This window comes from Salvelinus alpinus, chromosome 13, assembly GCF_045679555.1.
Source record: "Salvelinus alpinus chromosome 13, SLU_Salpinus.1, whole genome shotgun sequence".
In the NCBI taxonomy this organism is placed as follows: domain Eukaryota; kingdom Metazoa; phylum Chordata; class Actinopteri; order Salmoniformes; family Salmonidae; genus Salvelinus; species Salvelinus alpinus.
In genome coordinates this window covers 19,011,395-19,031,019 of record NC_092098.1, presented here as the reverse complement: position 1 = coordinate 19,031,019, position 19,625 = coordinate 19,011,395, and the positions used below count along the sequence as shown (strand labels likewise).

General features: G+C 43.7%; 1 protein-coding gene across 3 annotated transcripts in view; it reads right to left on the bottom strand.

Annotated features, from left to right (window-relative positions):
* The window catches only part of LOC139537260 (teneurin-1-like), a 184,481-nt gene that overhangs the window by 30,223 nt on the left and 134,633 nt on the right, over positions 1-19,625 (bottom strand). For all 3 annotated transcript variants that reach the window (XM_071338378.1, XM_071338379.1, XM_071338380.1), the window contains exons 12-22: positions 17,886-18,071; positions 16,803-16,829; positions 16,322-16,468; positions 9,413-9,629; positions 9,042-9,161; positions 8,672-8,933; positions 7,592-7,859; positions 5,835-5,978; positions 5,240-5,489; positions 4,858-4,878; positions 2,307-2,539 (exon numbers count right to left, since the gene is read on the bottom strand). In XM_071338378.1, the coding sequence (XP_071194479.1) occupies positions 2,307-2,539; positions 4,858-4,878; positions 5,240-5,489; positions 5,835-5,978; positions 7,592-7,859; positions 8,672-8,933; positions 9,042-9,161; positions 9,413-9,629; positions 16,322-16,468; positions 16,803-16,829; positions 17,886-18,071 (1,875 nt within the window). The remainder of the gene's footprint in view (positions 1-2,306; positions 2,540-4,857; positions 4,879-5,239; positions 5,490-5,834; positions 5,979-7,591; positions 7,860-8,671; positions 8,934-9,041; positions 9,162-9,412; positions 9,630-16,321; positions 16,469-16,802; positions 16,830-17,885; positions 18,072-19,625) is intronic.

Genomic DNA, 19,625 nt, shown 5'->3' with positions numbered 1-19,625 from the left:
ACAGAGGAAAGGATGCTAACAGCATCTAGTCCTAGTCACAACAACCCTGTCAACCATCCCCAACAAAAGCATACAAATGACTAATCACAAAATCCACATATGAATACAGTGTATTTCTATACAACTCATACCTATACTGAACAAATTCAGGCCAAGTGGACCATTAGCTGATACAGTACACAGTCGCTTGCAGGTGGAACAATGTAGTATTTGCAGTTACCGTAACAACATGGGAATCAATCCACCAGGGGAAATGGATTGATCTCAATTTCACTGTTGTTATGAGTGAAAGACTATCTAATCCATCCCTGTCTGGAGTGTCACCATGTCTGAGCCATCTATCAGCCTCACGTTACTATATTAAAACAAACCCTTACTGTATGGCATCATGCAATGAAGTGGCGTAGTCTGTAAAGCACCTCTTTCAAAGAACCACCTGGTGCTAGCCTATTACTACCCCTGTTTTTGCACATTGTAATTGACTTCACAGTTTCCCTGATTTGATCATGCCCGTACAAATTGTTTTCACTGATGTAATCAAACCTTTACATCTTGTCCTCAAAGCTGGATCAATAAAACAAGACCCCTATGAATATGACATATTAGGGATTGTTAAACCAAAAAAAACAACTCAACACAATTTGCTAAGTGCAATCCTGTCTCTTAATAGTATAGAAGCCTAGTTAAGAGCACAGTTCGCAGAAAAACACATAATCCAAAGCCTTTCTCTTAGTGTCCTATTTATGCAACACAACAGAATGCAGCAGGAACCACAAAATGAGGATAAATCCAAAGCTGGCTGAGGTGACAGTGATGAACTGATGTTGTGGTTTCCTGGTTCAGGGAGCTATTATAATTAATAGTTGTAATGCGTTATGTGCTGCTGGGGACACTTCAAAAAAACGTGGGACTGAGGAGAGTGTCAATACAACATCAATATCAATGAAGGCCCAAACAGTAGTGCGCGTATGGACTGCAGTTGCTTCACAAAAACTGCATCTGCATCTGTGACAGCCAGTAATACTCATTATTCCTGAAGGTTAATGCTATGTCGTGGAGTACGGCAGCCTCTCCTCCTACTTTGCAGATCTGTCAGCCACACTTAAATCCTGTTAGCAATACAGTATCCTGCTCCCTCCCGGCCTGGGCTCCCTGATTTAGGAACAGTTTCATCACTAGTCATGCTTTTACAGTAACATCTTGATTTTGATTTGGCTGCCATCTTTACTCCTGACCGGGCTAGGTGGATCAACTGGCTGCATTGGACCATGTCACATGTTCCTGCAGCAGCACTATAAAGGCCTGTCCTGTGAAGGGGAGAGTCAGTTATTGGGACTGTGTGTGAAGGACTGATGCAGCGACTGTGTGTTATCACCTGATAAAGGCATTACTCTGGCGCCTACGGGGCCATGGGATCCCTGGTATTGTGTGTTGGAGGAGCAGCGAAATTCATTTCCATTGCTGCCATACTGTGCTGTGTGGTCTAACTAAGCTGCTCCCAACCCATTTGATAAGGCTGAAGGGGAGGCTGAGGGAAACCGGGAGGGGGAGAGAGGAGGGGCGGGCACATAGCTGGAATTAATAGCGTCTCAGCGCTGGATCCGGAACATCATGCCCGGGCTGCAGCCAGTCTAAATGATGTGCCCACATTGCTCTGACCCTCATTTGGCTCCTACACATATTAGCCGTAGAGGGGAGACAGGAATTTTCAACCCTGGCAAGAAGGAGAGACACTCTATTTGAACTTCAAAGCCGCTGCTGTTTGAGAACAGAAAATGAATGGGATCATCATTGGTGGACAAAGCTTCACCTTCAACCAATTTCAAGGATTTGCTATTGACAAGACAGAAGCACATTTAACCTCTGCTAATAATACATGTCAATATTCAGACCCTGAATCATAATGCTTCTCAGGTTCAGGAAAGGGACTGGTCTCTGCATACAGACTTAGACAAAAAGGAACTATCTAGAACCTAAAAGGGTTCTTCAGCTGTCTGCATAGGAGAACCCTTTTAAGAACCCTTTTTGGTTCCAGGTAGAACCCTTTTAGTTCAATGTAGAGCCCTTTTGGGTTACATGTAGATCCCTTTTATACAGAGGGTTCTACCTGTAACCAAAAGGGTTTTCCCTGGAACCAAAAAGGGTTCTCCTATGGGGACAGCCGAAGAACCCTTTTGAAAGCCTTTAAATGTCTCCCTTCACACTAGATGGTTAATTCTGTAATTTCCGTTTGAAAATAAGGTAGCCCTTTACTATTTTCAGGGTTATAGACTAATTGCCATATTAAGGTAGTGATGATGCTGTACCTCTGGGGTTGTTGAGGGAGGCATCGATGGCTTTGCCCCCGTCTCCACAGTGGCCTTGATCGAAGGGGGTGCACTGGTCCCCCGTCCCTGCCACCACCTCCATGTTTTTGGCCAGGTCCTTGGGCTCTGTGAGGGTCCTGAGTCTATAGACCCTCCTGCTGCTGGTGTCAGACAAGTAGAGGGCCTCCCTTACTGGGTCCATGGCCAAGTAGTACTTATGGGCTGGGCTGGAGCTGCAAAGAAAAGACCCTATCACTTAGGTCTACACTACAAAAAACATTAACAATGTACTGTTTGTATATATCAGGGATGGGCGACCCTTTTGTAGGCTCGTGGACCAATAAAAAATAATAATACATATATATATTTTTTCGGGGGAACACAGTCGGGGTCTCAAATTACTGTTGAGAGTTAGAATAATAGACTACACAAGGTTTCAAAATGTGGTTGTGCATCAGCAGTCGCTCAATTAGCCCATGTCAGCTACATTAGATCGGTAAGTTAGTCTAGCAGCCAGCTATCTGAACTTGTAGTAAGCATGGTCAAATTACCGACCAGCGTGGGGCCAACTGACCATCAGTGATCATAATAAAAACTGCAAACATTTGCCTCCACCCTATGGCAAAATTTTAAGAATTGGGTAAGCAGACCCACGAGGCACTGCGGCCCTCATGATGATTTCCGTTTTTTTGCGGCCCCCACCCTTATCAAAGTTGCCCATCCCTGGTACTGTATATATGAAATACACATTTACTGATCAATCCCAAAAGAGCTGGCTTTTATCATTAAAAAACAGTTCAGTTTCCTTCACAGTCTTTCATCTTAAATGGTTGCTCAAGAGGAACCACGTCATACTGTAGGTTCCGACATTAACATCTCACTAATGTGAAACAAACATCTGCCAACCACAGACAAACTCAATCTTTTCACCTGAAGATATGATTAAAATCCATACAGCTCTAACTCTGACAGCTGTATCATCTTTACAGTAATTGCACTGCAACTGAAAGGGGACTGAAATCATGACAAAAAGATCAGTGGTGTAAAGTACTTAAGTATAAAGTACTTTAAAGTACAAATTAATAACTCGTTTTTTGGGGGTATTTGTACTTTATTTTACTATTTACATTTTTGACAATTTTTACTTTTACTCCACTACATTCCTAAAGAAAATAATGTACTTTTTACTCACATACATTTTCCCTGACACCCAAAAGTACTCGTGACATTTAGAATGCTCAGGCAGGACAGAATTATTGTCCAATTCATGCACCTATCAATATAACACATTTACATTCCTACTGCCTCTGATCTGGCGGACTCACTAAACACAAATACTGCGTTTGTAAATTATGTCAGAGTGTTGGAGTGTGCCCCTGGCTATCAGTAAAAAATCTAATCAAATTAAACCTTGTGCCATCTGGTTTGCTTTATATAAGGAATTTGATGTAAAGCATTTACTTTTACTTTTGTATGACAATTTAGTACTTTTCCCACCACTGTACCCAAGTACATTTAAAATCAGATACTTTTAGACTCTTAGACAAGTAGTATTTTACTGAGTGACTTTCACTTTTACTTGAGTCATTTTCTATTAAGTTACCTTTACTTTTACTCAAGTATAACAATTTAATACTTTTTCCACCACTGAAAATGATGGAGGCAACCTAAGGGCCTGTGTAATGAGAGCCCTGACAGAGAGACTAAGTCAGAGCTACTGTATGTGTGAAGACGTGCCTCCCAGTGAACGATGCCATCTACTACCATCACCAGGAAACCCTCTCTGTAAACATTAGGCTATTCGCAGAGGAAAATTACTCATCTCAGGATTTAGTTGGGTCATACATGCAGTGAGGGAAAAAGCAAAGCTAGTGCAGCGAGTTTTTTTTACAGGCTTTGATTGAGAAATAATCAATTGCGAACATGACGGCTGCATGAAAAGATGAATCATATCTCTGGGAGACATGAGAGCCTGTTTGTTTAGGGGAGAGAGTATGAGAAGCCTATCCCAACACAACAGTGTTAAACTGGCCTTTCCAGCGGGGCGCTGCCCCATCTAAGCACACATGAAAGGCTGGGGCTTGTCTACGATAAGAGGAACCCTTTAAAGACCTCGTCTGTATTTCTCTCCAAAGGTAGCCCATTTCTAATCCTTGCTCCCTTTAAATCAGGGCTGTTCAATTCCAGTCCTGGAGGGCCAAAACACTTCTGCTTTTTGTCTCTACCTGGTAGTTAATAGCACTAATCTGGTGTCCCAGGTCTGAATTAGTCCCTTATTAGACAGAGAGGATGAAAACTTGAAAAGTATTTTGGCCCTCCAAGACCGACATTGAACTGCTTTAAATCCAGGTCAATACACTTCCATATTGACTGACTGTCTCCTCACTTCAAATCCTGTATTCTGTAACCAAATAAGAACATCATCCATGAAAGATAGGCTGGCGGTTTGCAACAGAAGCACTGCTCTTTTCATGCTGCAGTGTCATAACATTTTTTTTCAGGAAAATACATTATGTTCTGAGTCTGACTGAGTACGGTATTGAAAACGTACCTGTGCCTGAGATCTCGATTCCTAGCAGCGTTGTATTAAAGAGAGAGAAAGAGTATTAGTTCTTATCCTTGGATAAATATCTTCTCTCCGATCCATGATTATACTTATGAAAGCATTTCAATGAAACTTCTCAGTTCAATTCGTTCATGTGCTGTGTATACAATAGATGACTAATTTTCCCATCTTTTTCCATTTCACATTAAAAATGTAACAATCATAGCAACAGCAGCAATAGCAAAATAGCTTGGCAACTAGCAATACAACAACTTTCATTACAGTATATATTTTGAATGCTTCAACCTCAGTCCTTGAGATAATGTACAAATACATAATCACAGAAAAACACCGAAAAGCATCTTTAACTACTGCTCGGGAGTGTCACCTCAATTCTAAAACGCTGATGACGAATCCATTGGGAAGAATCCTTCTGATGAAGTTGAAGTCGCCAACGTAGATGCTGCCGTCAGAGCCACAGGTGATAGCGACAGGAGCGTAGAGCTTTCTACCCAGGGCAGGCCCGTTACAGTTGGGGCAGGGGATGGTGCGCAAGTACCCCGTCCCCATCACTGTGTAGATGACTGGTGGTTGCTGGGAGATGAAGATGTTCTCTCCATTCCCTTTGTGTAGAACACCTGGAGTTGAAGGACAACTAGCAATTACAATCATATCCAGAGGAATGACTAGTCCTTCCTGGAATCTTCAAAGACCAAGAGGGATGCATAAAACTAGCTCTCTCAAACTGACGCAATCTAGCACTATAGAACAGAACTCTCTGATATAATACAGTAATAATTCTATGTAGGTCTGTCTGTCTGTATCAAGTCATTTGAAATGGAAGTTAAAACAATAATAGTTTGGCAAGAATGTCTTCACAATATTCCTACTGGATAACCAGGTATGAAATAGTGTCAGGTTAGGTGGGCTGAGGGTACAGTACTGCTGAATGGAATTGGGACACAGAGGAACAGAGCCCTCACCGCTTTGTAGGTTAAGGATGTGGTGCTTGTCCAGGGACCAGCCCCCCAGGTTGGAGGCAATCATCTCAAAGCCCTGCAGCTGAGCCATCCTTCTCTCCCACACAATGTAGTCAGCACATGACTCATACTCATAGCCTACAGAGACTGGAACAAAAGGGACCACTGGGCCGTTAATGGGACACCGCCAATTGTCATGCATTCATTACCCTGTTGTTATTGCAATTACAATGAGACACACCTGGAAAACAACAACCCCTAATGCTTTTGTGATGGTGTGACTAGCTCTTGCAGTGTACAATTGCAGTGAACCTAGAGTTGCCGTGGTCCAGGCAGAGGCTGGAACGAGGCATTATGGTGGTTATAGAGCAGCCTGGGTGTGTGCTAACAGTCTGCGATTCTCCCGAGACTTTTTAATGCATCACTGATACCATCATGCTCTGCTGCATCCACCCAGTATGCTCACCCTCTTTCCTTGCTCCGGCTCACCGTCTCTCTTTCCCTCGCTCGCTCGCTCACCCACACAAACACACGCGAAGGAAGCACACACACACACAAACACATGCGAAGGAAACACACACACACACACACACACACACACACACACACACACACACACACACACACACACACACACACACACACACACACACACACACACACACACACACACACACACACACACACACACACACACACACACACACACACACACACACACCAAGCAGGACATAGTCAGTTACACACAGAGTAGCTACAGGCTCCTGCTTGTGTCACCATGATAGATCAGCCTGTTACTATCGGCAACGAAGAGAGAGAGGGTGAGTAAGGAGGAGAGAGAGTGGATGAGGTTTGAGGTTGAGCTCAATTCCCACTGGTACATAAAGATAAATGAATAAATTAGAGCCTTTTTCATCTCCTTATCTCTTCCTCGGGTTTATTTAGTGTGGAGGAAAATATGTTTGCACCATAACAAAATGTGTTTTGAATTTCAATTTAGTTTGGATGTCGTTTCTAATTGTGCCATGTGTTCGATGTTATTTATAGATAAACGGGCCATAACATCTTCAGGACTTCCTATTTATATCACAGACTATTAACCACAGTGCCTCATATCCACCATCAAGGAGCTGGATACGCACAGATTAAACTGTATTCTGTAAGAAAGGATTCCAACACATGCACACCAGCTAGGCAATCAAGAAACACTCTGCTATCTGACAGTAATACAAGGCATGGAGAGCAATCCAGAGAGACGTCCTCATAGTGTGTGAAAGAGATAAGAGTAGCCCCTGCTTTCTGTTCCAGTTAGATTTGTAACACTCTCTCCATTAAGACAAATTGCAACAATGCATCAGAGCTGTAGGTCCCAATAGGCAGCCAGCACACTAAATCAACCACTGATAAAAACAAAGCTTATATGTGGCCCTTGAAAAATCTGTCAGTCTTTCATACCACTGACCATTAACACACCGACAATGTCTTTAGAGCTCTGTGTGATTGTATTATCTAACGATAAAGTAGAACAAAAGTAACATGCTGTTCTGCTGTGGCACTGCTGAATGTAATACTGTCTTTATAGATTTTTATTTGCCATTAGCTACAGATTGTCTCTCCCAGTTACCCATGGAGCATGTTGCTTGCTGTCATCCCTTGGGTGAAAATTGTCAAAGGAGTGAAATACAGCACATTATATTTGTTCTACAGGGAATCTGAATGTACATGACAGGACATGATTGAAATGCTGCATATGATCTTACCCAGAGCTTGGGCCAGGCCCACCACTTTCTGCCCATAGACATCAGTCTTGTTCCAGGCCAGGACGTAGACCAGGTTGGGGGCGGCAGGGAACCACTTCTGAAAGAGTCGTCCCTCGATGGCGGTGGACACGTGCACCTTAGCCAGGCCAGTGGGGATGATGGAGTGGGTTAAGATGATGCGGAACAGAGCCTTGTAGCCAGGGGAGCGGGTGCTCAGGTAGGTGAGCTTTAAGAAACTGCCAGGGATGGTGATCTCCTCTTGGACAGCCTGAGGAGGAGAAAGCATTTTGGCCGCTGTTATTATGTACTATTGGTTACCAGGAGTTGGAAAAACTTCACAAGTCAGAGCATACAAACTATGTATAAAAACATCTTACAAGTCTTTCAGTAAAGTATCTTTGATCACCTGGTGTTTGTACTCGTTCCAAGATATACTAGCTAGTACTATATGTCACTTTCTTAAAATCCAATCAAAATAACACTTTATTTTTTACACTTTTGGAACATTATTCTACATACACGATGCCCCTGGAATACTAAATTACATCTATATTCTATATCATTAGCAGCGTACAGGAGGACATTTTAATTACTGCTGACGATCTAACCCCCACTCCCACCCTTCATTGCTCACAGCTTCAATCACTCTGAACTGGGTCCTCATTAAAATCACTATCAGTTTCATTATCGCTCACAACAAACTAGGATGTCTACAATCTGCAAAACACAGTTCCAAAGCTGAGGTAGGAATATCAGTGGGATCGGGGGAGAAGATAGCGAGCAGCTCTGGGAATAAAGCGCCCCGGCAACTGATTAGTGTGAGATTCTAAGATGATTTCACAGGTACAATATGAGCCAGGTGAAAATTAGACAGGATCCAGAATAAAGAAAAATGCAGGAATTGGAATAAAACCAGCCATTTATAATATACACCTGGATGTCCTAAAATGATATTGTGCTTAGAGATGTATGCATTATGGAAATGGTTTAGTATAGGTGGTAATTGAAAGCTGAGTGAGCATCCCTGGGACTGTATATATTATGTATATTACTGACTGGTGAGTGGACCAGCTACTGTACCTGCAGCTCAGGGATGGCTGGGCCTCTCTCCTCACAGGTTCTGGCAAAGCGGATGAGAGGGGAGGGGAGGACGATGGGGTACGGACTGACCAGGTTCTTCAGGTTACACACAGGGGGGCGAGACTCAACCCTCGCCATGGTGACCTTCTCTACAACCACAAACTGGTTCCACGGTAACCAGATGGTGCGTTTCTGCATGAGGAAGGGAGCCCTCTGGAAGATCAGGGAGACTGAGATGCCCCCTGCAGCCACCAGGTCAAAACTACAGGAACAGAATCCACACAAACACACAATCAGTAGCGGCAAAACATCATATTAAGCCAATTTACTATAGTATCTACAATACAATACTAGACCACTGTCTACCTACCTGCCATCCTGGCGACTGACAGAGAAGCCAAATTCAGGGTACTGCTGGAAGCTGATGTTCACTCCCACCAGTGGGGTCCCGTCTAGTGCCACCACCTGCCCCCGGATCACTGAGGCTCGGCTAGGAGAGAGCAACGTTTTAGTTCACTGGGTATTTTAATTATACTATAACAAGTTACATTGTTTTCCAGTTCAGTTGACAAAGGCAAATGTGCTATATCCATACAGAGTACTGTGGTAGCCTACAAATAGCTGTGTATAAAAGGACCTGTACTTCAGTGGCAATTATAATTCTACAGTATATAACAAGCTATTCCTGTTCATTCATGCGGTACCAGAGGTAAATTGTATCGGCTATATTATCTATTCTACCTGCTGTCGAACGGGATGTCGCCAGGGAAGACATGGGTGCTGCCCTTTCCAACCAGGAAGCGTACGCGGTCGTAGAAGAGGCGTGAGAGGAGCGAGGCGTAGGGGGTCTGGTTCTGCTGGATCAGGTCTAGGGGGTCCGGGGAGCCCTGGCACAGAGGCCCACTGTGACAGCTAGGTTGCTGGCAGCAGTCTGGGTCCACACAGTCCATCAGGCCATCTACAACAACACAATAACACAACAACATCACAGCTAAGTCTACACTGTACAGTATCTCAGGCTCCCAATGTTACGCAGGTGGGAGAGATACATAACATTCAAAGCACAGAGGACCTTGTGAAATTGAGATGACATCTCTCAAGTGGTTTGAAACTACAAATCAAATGATATAGAATAAATCGATAATGTTTCTCCTAAGTGGGACTACATCCACCCAATCCTCTAACACACAGTAATGAAGATCAGTTAGACATGGCTTAGCTGTGATGATTTAAACTTGAACAATGTGAAGAAGCTGATGGTTAACAATATATCTAGTTCATGCCTGACAAGAAGCAAAATGCCAATCTGATTTATACAGTCTTAATACTGTACTTACTTGCTGCTCTATAATTGCAGTACAGTGCCTTCTTAATTATGTTCTCTTCAATGTCCAAAATGTGTGGGTCTGAGCAACGGCAGCACGTTGGGTCCATTAAATCCATAGCCTCCTCTCAGGCAGACACTTTCAATAGTGCTGAAGTGAATGCTGACATTCATCAAGATTGCTGGCATTGAATGCCACACAACAGCAAAAGTACTTAAAAGTACTTACTTGATAATTAAAAGCAGAATAATGTCTCTTGGTCTTTAGTACACGCCTTCCGCAACGCTTTCTCATAAAACGTTTTAAAAGTTTTAAAAGTATGGTTACTTATACCACATATGGTAAATATGTGCAATGTGGATATAATTCAGAATAGAATTTTAAGTATGCTAGCAGAAAATAATAAGGTGTAATTATATACAGTATGTGCCAAAGAAAATGTATTCAGTAAACGACTGACCAACACAACAGAATAACTACTGGGCCAAGAGCCATAACATCCCCATTCAGTGCTGGGCTGCCAAAGTAAAGGAGGCACGGTGCCCAGCTATACGCTGGTTGGCAGGGTCAGCTCTAACTCCATCGGTCATGACCACAATGCATTCATTTAGCTGGTTACAATACTGCATAGAACATCTCACTAAAATAATGTATCCGACAACAAAGACAGCTGTACTGTACCTGCCATTGCCACCATATTTACATAATCAACAAACAATGCAATAAAATAATGAAGAAAACAATTATTTGGGGGAGAATTGCTATCCATGTTTGTGAACTAATGTTGTACAATTAATATACTCCACAGCTGCAAATGTAAAACCAAGCACTGGATGGTCAAGTGTGTGATTATAGTGACTCATTTACAGCTGGTTGGAAAAGTCATGATCTTTTCTCTTAATCACTCTTCTTTTTCAGGTGATCATTTGCCATTAGGTTTTTCCAACCAATGCCTTTGACGAGGCCTCATTTAGAATATAAATGGCATTTCTAATGGAGTTGAGATGAGATGAAAATAGGAATATGTTCTGCGATTCTGACGTATATATATTGGCTTGGGAAACTAACTGACATGGGGTGATCATTTCCTCCTCTCCTTTGTTGGAGTGTCGGGCCAATTTGAGCCTCCTACAATTTCCCTCTACATTAAAGGAGGGCCAAAATGACTGTACATCATCCAAGATTCTCATCAGTCATAAGAAGTCACACACAATGCGGAGGTCACATCTTTGAAGGGAGAGACATAGCTGCCGTGACTAAACTAAATTAGGTTGTAGAATAACAGAGGAAAGGTTTACTGCCCAGGCTGCCGGCACATTACTGAACCGAATTGTGAATGTGTTTTCTATTGTATTGGGTTAGAAAAGAAAATACAGTGAATTATTTATGATCTACAAACAAATAAAGATACATTAACACATTATCACACAAACACGGCTAGAGCAACTGGGAAAATTATCAAAGAAGGAAGACTTGTAAAAGTGAAGCAGCTGGCATGCTTCTATATAGAGGCTTACTGGGATAAAGAACCTGATTAAGAACTCTGAAGGTAAGAGATAATGGTGTTTCTTTTAAGTGCTGCCAGCCAGAGCTGAGAAAACATGTGGAGTGGGTGAGGTAAAGAGTTCATGCTCCAAACACATCTCTAACAGACTGTACATAATATTATGCTCTTACCTTCTCTACCACTTCTGTCTGCACATACAAAGGAACCAAACACTGTCTAATGTAGCTAATTAGCACCCTATGCAAAGAAGTTTATTTTAAAGCTGCAATATGTACATTTTGGGCTACCTGACCGAATTCACATAAAAAAATGTTGTTATAGATCTGTCATTCTCATTGAAAGAAAGTCTAAGAAGCGGTAGATCTATTTTATGTGCACTATTTCTATACTTCCTGTTCTTAAGTTTTATTTTTGCTCTATTACTTTTGGTTTTGTACACCAGCTTCAAACAGCTCAAAATACAATATTTTTGGCTAATGAAAATACATCTCACAGCGGTTTAGATAGTAAAATGAATCTCTGCTTTGTCACATAAACTGATATTAGGCGAACTATTTGAATTTTAGCTACCAGGGAATGGTGGAGAGATTTTTGCATATTGCACCTTTAAAACATCTGACTCATGTAGAGGAATTGGATGAGACATAGTACTCACACAGATTCAGTACATTTTGTAGCCTGTCACTTTAAATGAATGTACGGTATTCATAATTACTCTTAATTTCTTCATATTACACCTCACATTGCATAATTTCTTTAGGTAAAGAAGAACAAGGAGCGTTCCAAACCACATCCTTTTTTCCAGATGGTAGCTTGACTATACAGTACACAGAAGTATGTTTTTATCTCCTTTGCCACACACAAAGGAAATTTACACCTCATATAAAATATACATTTACATTAAGAAGCTAACTCATGCACTAGATGAGAAGATACATGGTGCACATTCAGAAGCAGTATGTTTTCTAACCTGTCAATCATAGTTAATATATCATACTAAACTACAGTAACTACGACATTACATGTATTACACTTCACATTACATAATTGTAAACTTTTTAAACTTTGAAATATCAAAAACATGCGATGTAAGTCAGTGCACAAATGGCTTCTTCTGTAGGGTATCTTTCCCCTCAATGACATGGGCATTGAACCTGAGCTCCAAAGCCTCAAGTCTGGTTTCCTGTTCACTGGAACACCAGGTCTGGTTCTCTGTTCACTGGAACACCAGGTCTGGTTCTCTGTTCACTGGAACACCAAGTCTGGTTCTCTGTTCACTGGAACACCAAGTCTGGTTCCGTGTTCACTGGAACACCAGGTCTGGTTCTCTGTTCACTGGAACACCAGGTCTGGTTCTCTGTTCACTGGAACACCAGGTCTGGTTCTCTGTTCACTGGAACACTAGGTCTGGTTCTCTGTTCACTGGAACACCAGGTCTGGTTCTCTGTTCACTGGAACACCAGGTCTGGTTCTCTGTTCACTGGAACACCAGGTCTGGTTCTCTGTTCACTGGAACACCAGGTCTGGTTCTCTGTTCACTGGAACACCAGGTCTGGTTCTCTGTTCACTGGAACACCAGGTCTGGTTCTCTGTTCACTGGAACACCAGGTCTGGTTCTCTGTTCACTGGAACACCAGGTCTGGTTCCCTGTTCACTGGAACACCAGGTCTGGTTCTCTGTTCACTGGAACACCAGGTCTGGTTCTCTGTTGGAACACCAGGTCTGGTTCTCTGTTGGAACACCAGGTCTGGTTCTCTGTTGGAACACCAGGTCTGGTTCTCTGTTCACTGGAACACCAGGTCTGGTTCTCTGTTCACTGGAACACCAGGTCTGGTTCTCTGTTGGAACACCAGGTCTGGTTCTCTGTTCACTGGAACACCAGGTCTGGTTCTCTGTTCACTAGAACACCAGGTCTGGTTCTCTGTTCACTGGAACACCAGGTCTGGTTCTCTGTTCACTGGAACACCAGGTCTGGTTCTCTGTTCACTGGAACACCAGGTCTGGTTCTCTGTTCACTGGAACAACAGGTCTGGTTCCCTGTTCACTGGAACACCAGGTCTGGTTCTCTGTTGGAACACCAGGTCTGGTTCTCTGTTGGAATACCAGGTCTGGTTCTCTGTTCACTGGAACACCAGGTCTGGTTTTCTGTTCACTGGAACACCATGTCTGGTTCTCTGTTCACTTCAACACCAGGTCTGGTTCCCTTTTCACTGGAACACCAGGTCTGGTTCCCTGTTTACTAGAACACCAGGTCTGGTTCTCTGTTCACTGGAACACCAGGTCTGGTTCTCTGTTCACTGGAACACCAGGTCTGGTTCTCTGTTCACTGGAACACCAGGTCTGGTTCTCTGTTCACTGGAACACCAGGTCTGGTTCTCTGTTCACTGGAACACCAGGTCTGGTTCTCTGTTGGAACACCAGGTCTGGTTCTCTGTTCACTGGAACACCAGGTCTGGTTCTCTGTCCACTGGAACACCAGATCTGGTTCTCTGTTGGAACACCAGGTCTGGTTCTCTATTCACTGGAACACCAGGTCTGGTTCTCTGTTGACTTCAACATCAGGTCTGGTTCCCTGTTCACTGGAACACCAGGTCTGGTTCTCTGTTGGAACACCAGGTCTGGTTCTCTGTTGGAACACCAGGTCTGGTTCTCTGTTGGAATACCAGGTCTGGTTCTCTGTTGGAATACCAGGTCTGGTTCTCTGTTCACTGGAACACCATGTCTGGTTCTCTGTTCACTTCAACACCAGGTCTGGTTCCCTGTTCACTGGAACACCAGGTCTGGTTCCCTGTTCACTGGAACACCAGGTCTGGTTCTCTGTTCACTGGAACACCAGGTCTGGTTCTCTGTTCACTGGAACACCAGGTCTGGTTCCCTGTTCACTGGAACACCAGGTCTGGTTCCCTGTTCACTGGAACACCAGGTCTGGTTCTCTGTTGGAACACCAGGTCTGGTTCTCTGTTGGAACACCAGGTCTGGTTTTCTGTTGGAATACCAGGTCTGGTTCTCTGTTCACTGGAACACCAGGTCTGGTTCTCTGTTCACTGGAACACCATGTCTGGTTCTCTGTTCACTTCAACACCAGGTCTGGTTCCCTGTTCACTGGAACACCAGGTCTGGTTCCCTGTTCACTGGAACACCAGGTCTGGTTCTCTGTTCACTGGAACACCAGGTCTGGTTCTCTGTTCACTGGAACACCAGGTCTGGTTCTCTGTTCACTGGAACACCAGGTCTGGTTCTCTGTTGGAACACCAGGTCTGGTTCTCTGTTCACTGGAACACCAGGTCTGGTTCTCTGTTCACTGGAACACCAGGTCTGGTTCTCTGTTCACTGGAACACCAGGTCTGGTTCTCTGTTGGAACACCAGGTCTGGTTCTCTGTTCACTGGAACACCAGGTCTGGTTCTCTGTCCACTGGAACACCAGGTCTGGTTTTCTGTTGGAACACCAGGTCTGGTTCTCTGTTGGAACACCAGGTCTGGTTCTCTATTCACTGGAACACCAGGTCTGGTTCTCTGTTCACTTCAACATCAGGTCTGGTTCCCTGTTCACTGGAACACCAGGTCTGGTTCTCTGTTGGAACACCAGGTCTGGTTCTCTGTTGGAACACCAGGTCTGGTTCTCTGTTGGAACACCAGGTCTGGTTCTCTGTTCACTGGAACACCAGGTCTGGTTCTCTGTTGGAACACCAGGTCTGGCTCTCTTTTCACTGGAACACCAGGTATGGTTCTCTGTTCACTTCAACACCAGGTCTGGTTCCCTGTTCACTGGAACACCAGGTCTGGTTCTCTGTTCACTGGAACACCAGGTCTGGTTCTCTGTTCACTGGAACACCAGGTCTGGTTCTCTGTTCACTGGAACACCAGGTCTGGTTCTCTGTTGGAACACCAGGTCTGGTTCTCTGTTCACTGGAACACCAGGTCTGGTTCTCTGTTCACTGGAACACCAGGTCTGGTTCTCTGTTCAATGGATCACCAGGTCTGGTTTCCTGTTCACTGGATCACCAGGTCTGGTTTCCTGTTCACTGGAACACCAGGTCTGGTTTCCTGTTCACTGGAACACCAGGTCTGGTTTCCTGTTCACTGGAACACCAGGTCTGGTTCTCTGTTCACTGGAACACCAGGTCTGGTCCTCTGTTCACTGGAACACCAGGTCTGGTTCCCTGGAACAACAGGTCTGGTTCTCTGTTCAATGGATCACCAGGTCTGGTTCTCTGTTCACTGGAACATCAGGTCTGGTTCCCTGGAACAACAGGTCTGGTTCTCTGTTCAATGGATCACCAGGTCTGGTTTCCTGTTCACTGGAACACCAGGGGCTACACTCAAGCATTAATATTTTAGAGGAGCCAAGCAGCAGGTAGCATACCACCAGCTAATTACCTAGAGGTCTCCTTGGTCTGAGAGCCATGTCGACTGCTGTAGTGAGCCATGTCGACTGCTGTAGTGGGCCACGTCGACTGCTGTAGTGAGCCATGTCGACTGCTGTAGTGAGCCATGTCGACTGCTGTAGTGAGCCATGTCGACTGCTGTAGTGAGCCATGTCGACTGCTGTAGTGAGCCATGTCGACTGCTGTAGTGAGCCATGTCGACTGCTGTAGTGAGCCATGTCGACTGCTGTAGTGAGCCATGTCGACTGCTGTAGTGAGATTTATCAAAAGGAAAATGAAAAGGAAGAGAGCGGGAAATGCTTGTTGGCTCAGATGTCGGGAAGGAGAAGTGGAGTTCTAAATATTTCCTCCTCCTGACCTTCACCTGCGATGGAGGTCAAGTCATTCATCATTATTGAGCCACAGACAGACCACAGTCCACAGGGACCTTACCTCCGTCGTTGTCGGCGTTGTCATCACACTCTGTCTCCATGACGACATTGCATCCCATGCCGCTCCAGCTCGCCTGGCACACACAGTGCCACCCGCTCTGTTCCAGGGTGCAGCGACCGTGGCCATTGCACAGGCCTGGACAGCCGTCTGGATGGAGAGAGAGGAGAAGACAGACAGTCTGTGTATCAGAACACTGCCAGTCATTCCTCATGATTAAGGAGATGGGGACAGATGCTGCTACGCTTTTCATTTACATAAAATCCAGATGTCTGGCCATTCGAAAACATTTGTTACATATTTTGTTATATTCCATCTCACATTAATTGAATATGGTGAATGGTCTGCCATTGGTTTGGGCATCATACTTTCTCCTCAAAATTAATTAACATTTCAATGAATGTGCTTTGGTCGTAGGAATACCATTCAAAAATCCCTGCTGCTTTGAAACAATTCCATCCTAGAGAATGAGAAGGCATCTTACCTTTAACAACGAGATCCAGGTAATGCGCTATATACCATAGGAAGATAAAAGGAAGGAAGAAAAAAAGTGTGTGAGATTACATTACTGAGCCTCAGAGATAATATGCTAGCACCAAGGCACATGAAGAGATAATTACAGCCTATTAATGTGCCAGGAGCTAAGCTTTATGATTTGATTCACACATCCACAGAGACACAGAGCCCATCTCCAATTCCGCATCTCTAAAGGCAAGTGAAACGATTTCACAGGATGGTTTTCTTGCATTTCTGAAGTGAAAAAAATATCTTCTGGTTCTTTTATAAAATGTACTTGGCAGTTCCCAATTCTGTTAGTCCCAGATGACAAACTGCAGTGTTCTATCAAGGTGTAGCCACATTAATTGAGTGCGTTCGAACTTGGGGAGCAAATTATTCAGTTGCAAGAAACTAAAAATGCCTCCACTCTAGGGAAGAGGCCATGGCTGATGGAGAATTAGCCTGGCGGCAACCAACAGTTTCATTGTTACTCTTTTTTTTCATTCTCAAATAACAGCAATGAAGTGGATAAATTGTACAACAGACAGGCAGGGCACTGACATCACTGAACCCCAGCCAGTGTCTCTAAGACACATGGTAACATGTTACCCTCTTAAACACCCTGCCTCGGTCCCTCAAAATGCCTAGCAAGGTTTGGTACCTGTTTTCTTCTAGCAGATGAATTGAATAACCGGGCAAGAATGACTGTGTTCCATCTGACAACTGTGTGTCTAAATGACACAGCAGATGGATGATTCACTGGGATAGCTAATGGTCTGCTAAACTGCTACACTATTTACAATGTGTGGTGCTAGAAAATATGCACTCAAATGGATTACATATTCATTGATGTGTATCTGCAAAAATTTGTGGTTCACACATTTGTCATTAGTACATTAGTGGTCACAGTTTTAAGACATGCTAAAACACCATCAAGTCTTAGTAAAGTAAATCAGCCCCATGGTTTCTAAACAGAGCAATAGGTACTAGAGTCACGTTACACGGTCTGTTTGTTAACCTCCTGTGGTAGGGTAGTGTTGGTCCTCGGGGGGGTGGGGGGGGGACTCACCGATGCTGCAGTGTTCTCCCTCCCAGCCGGGGTGGCACTCACACTGTCCGTTCTTACACTGGCCATGCTCCTGGCAGCGGGGGTGGCAGGCCTGCAGGTCACAGCCTGGCCCGTCCCAGCCCTCCTCACACTGGCACTTCCCTCCCACACACACACTGTGGGCACTGCAGGGCACCGGACACACCTCTGCACACGGACACAGAGAGAGACAGGCAGGGGTCTTACTGCTTTGGGCAACAGACAGTACACCTCTACACAGGCCAGATGGACATGTCAAAGGCCAGCTGCATCATTGCTCCCAAAATACTTGTGATCATTTCCGATGAATTAATTCAGGATCCTAGACACTAATCTTGTCTTGCAAGTCTTGCAAGTTCATCTAATAGAACTCAAAATATATATATTTTTTTAAAGAATATTATAAAACCCATTTTTATTCTTATTCTTATCTCTACCTACCTACTCATGACATTAAACTCAAATTTTGTTTGTTATAATACTTTCTAACTATGTCGAGTGCTGCAGGTGCAGTTATAAAACATTCAATGCTTAAAGTTTTAGAGGTTTAATGATATTCAATGAATAATTTCTGTGGAATATGGAGAGTACATCCTATCAGCAAGTAGCCAATCAGCAGAGAGAAGGAAGAGCTGCGGGCGCAGAAAGGCCACTTATCCCCACACATGAAAAAGGCATTCACATTTAAATATCCATCATATTTAATCATGCCATAACCACTTCATTTGCATTTTATTAATCTCGATTTTTCTACCATTAAGTATATGACATTTCTATTCATTTTGTCTCTGCATCTGCTTGCAATGGAATTCAACATGTTTGCTGTCTAACACAATTTTATAGTAACGGTTGAATGTTGCCATTATCTTCGATGCGCTTGGATTTCTATGTTAAAAAATCACAAACAACACATTGATACATATAGGCTACTTTAGTGTGTTACAATCAGGTTACAGTAGGTTTACTCCATGGTAATGATATAGGCAGTACAGCCACACACAGTCAACGTTACTAGTAATTCTGCATGCATTTGAGTGAACACAAAATCAATTTCCACTTTTGGATCGAAATACTGAACTTTGCTTTGGAAGGCTAGAAAAAATGTGTGGGTTGAGTGAATGCACATTTCTTTCATGGTTATGGAAGCCGAGGCACCACACTGCTCCAAGATTCAACTCATTGGAAAGCGAAATAACCTCCACACGTGCCGTTTTCCCTTTTGGCCATCACTGAAAACATAATTGATAGGAAAAGTAATGAAGAAAGAGGGACTACTTTTCCTTTTGAGGAATGTCTTAATATGCAGCCCACCTCTCAGGGTTTCACCCAACCTAAATACAGGACTCTAGGACCAGAAGCATTAATAATATGAAGATGAGCAGAAATTGATATGACAGGCAGGCTTTATTCTAAAGGGTGGAGGCTTCCATAATATTTTGTTGGCACTGTGTTTCCATTCTTCTCCATATATATAATAAGCAGTGACATCAGCAGTAGGGTGTATTAGTGTGTTGTTGTGTGGCAGCTAGCAGCAGGCAGCTAATCTGTAGACCTGTCCCTGGGCTACTGGGGAACCTGATATCCTTCTTGATCTGGCTGCTACATGAGTAGGGTTGGCACAAGTACCGTATAACCGACGGTTATCGATGAAGACCGTCATGAAAATAAAATAACAGTCATAACCGTTAAAAATAAGAATCATTTTAAAAATGGTGTGGAACA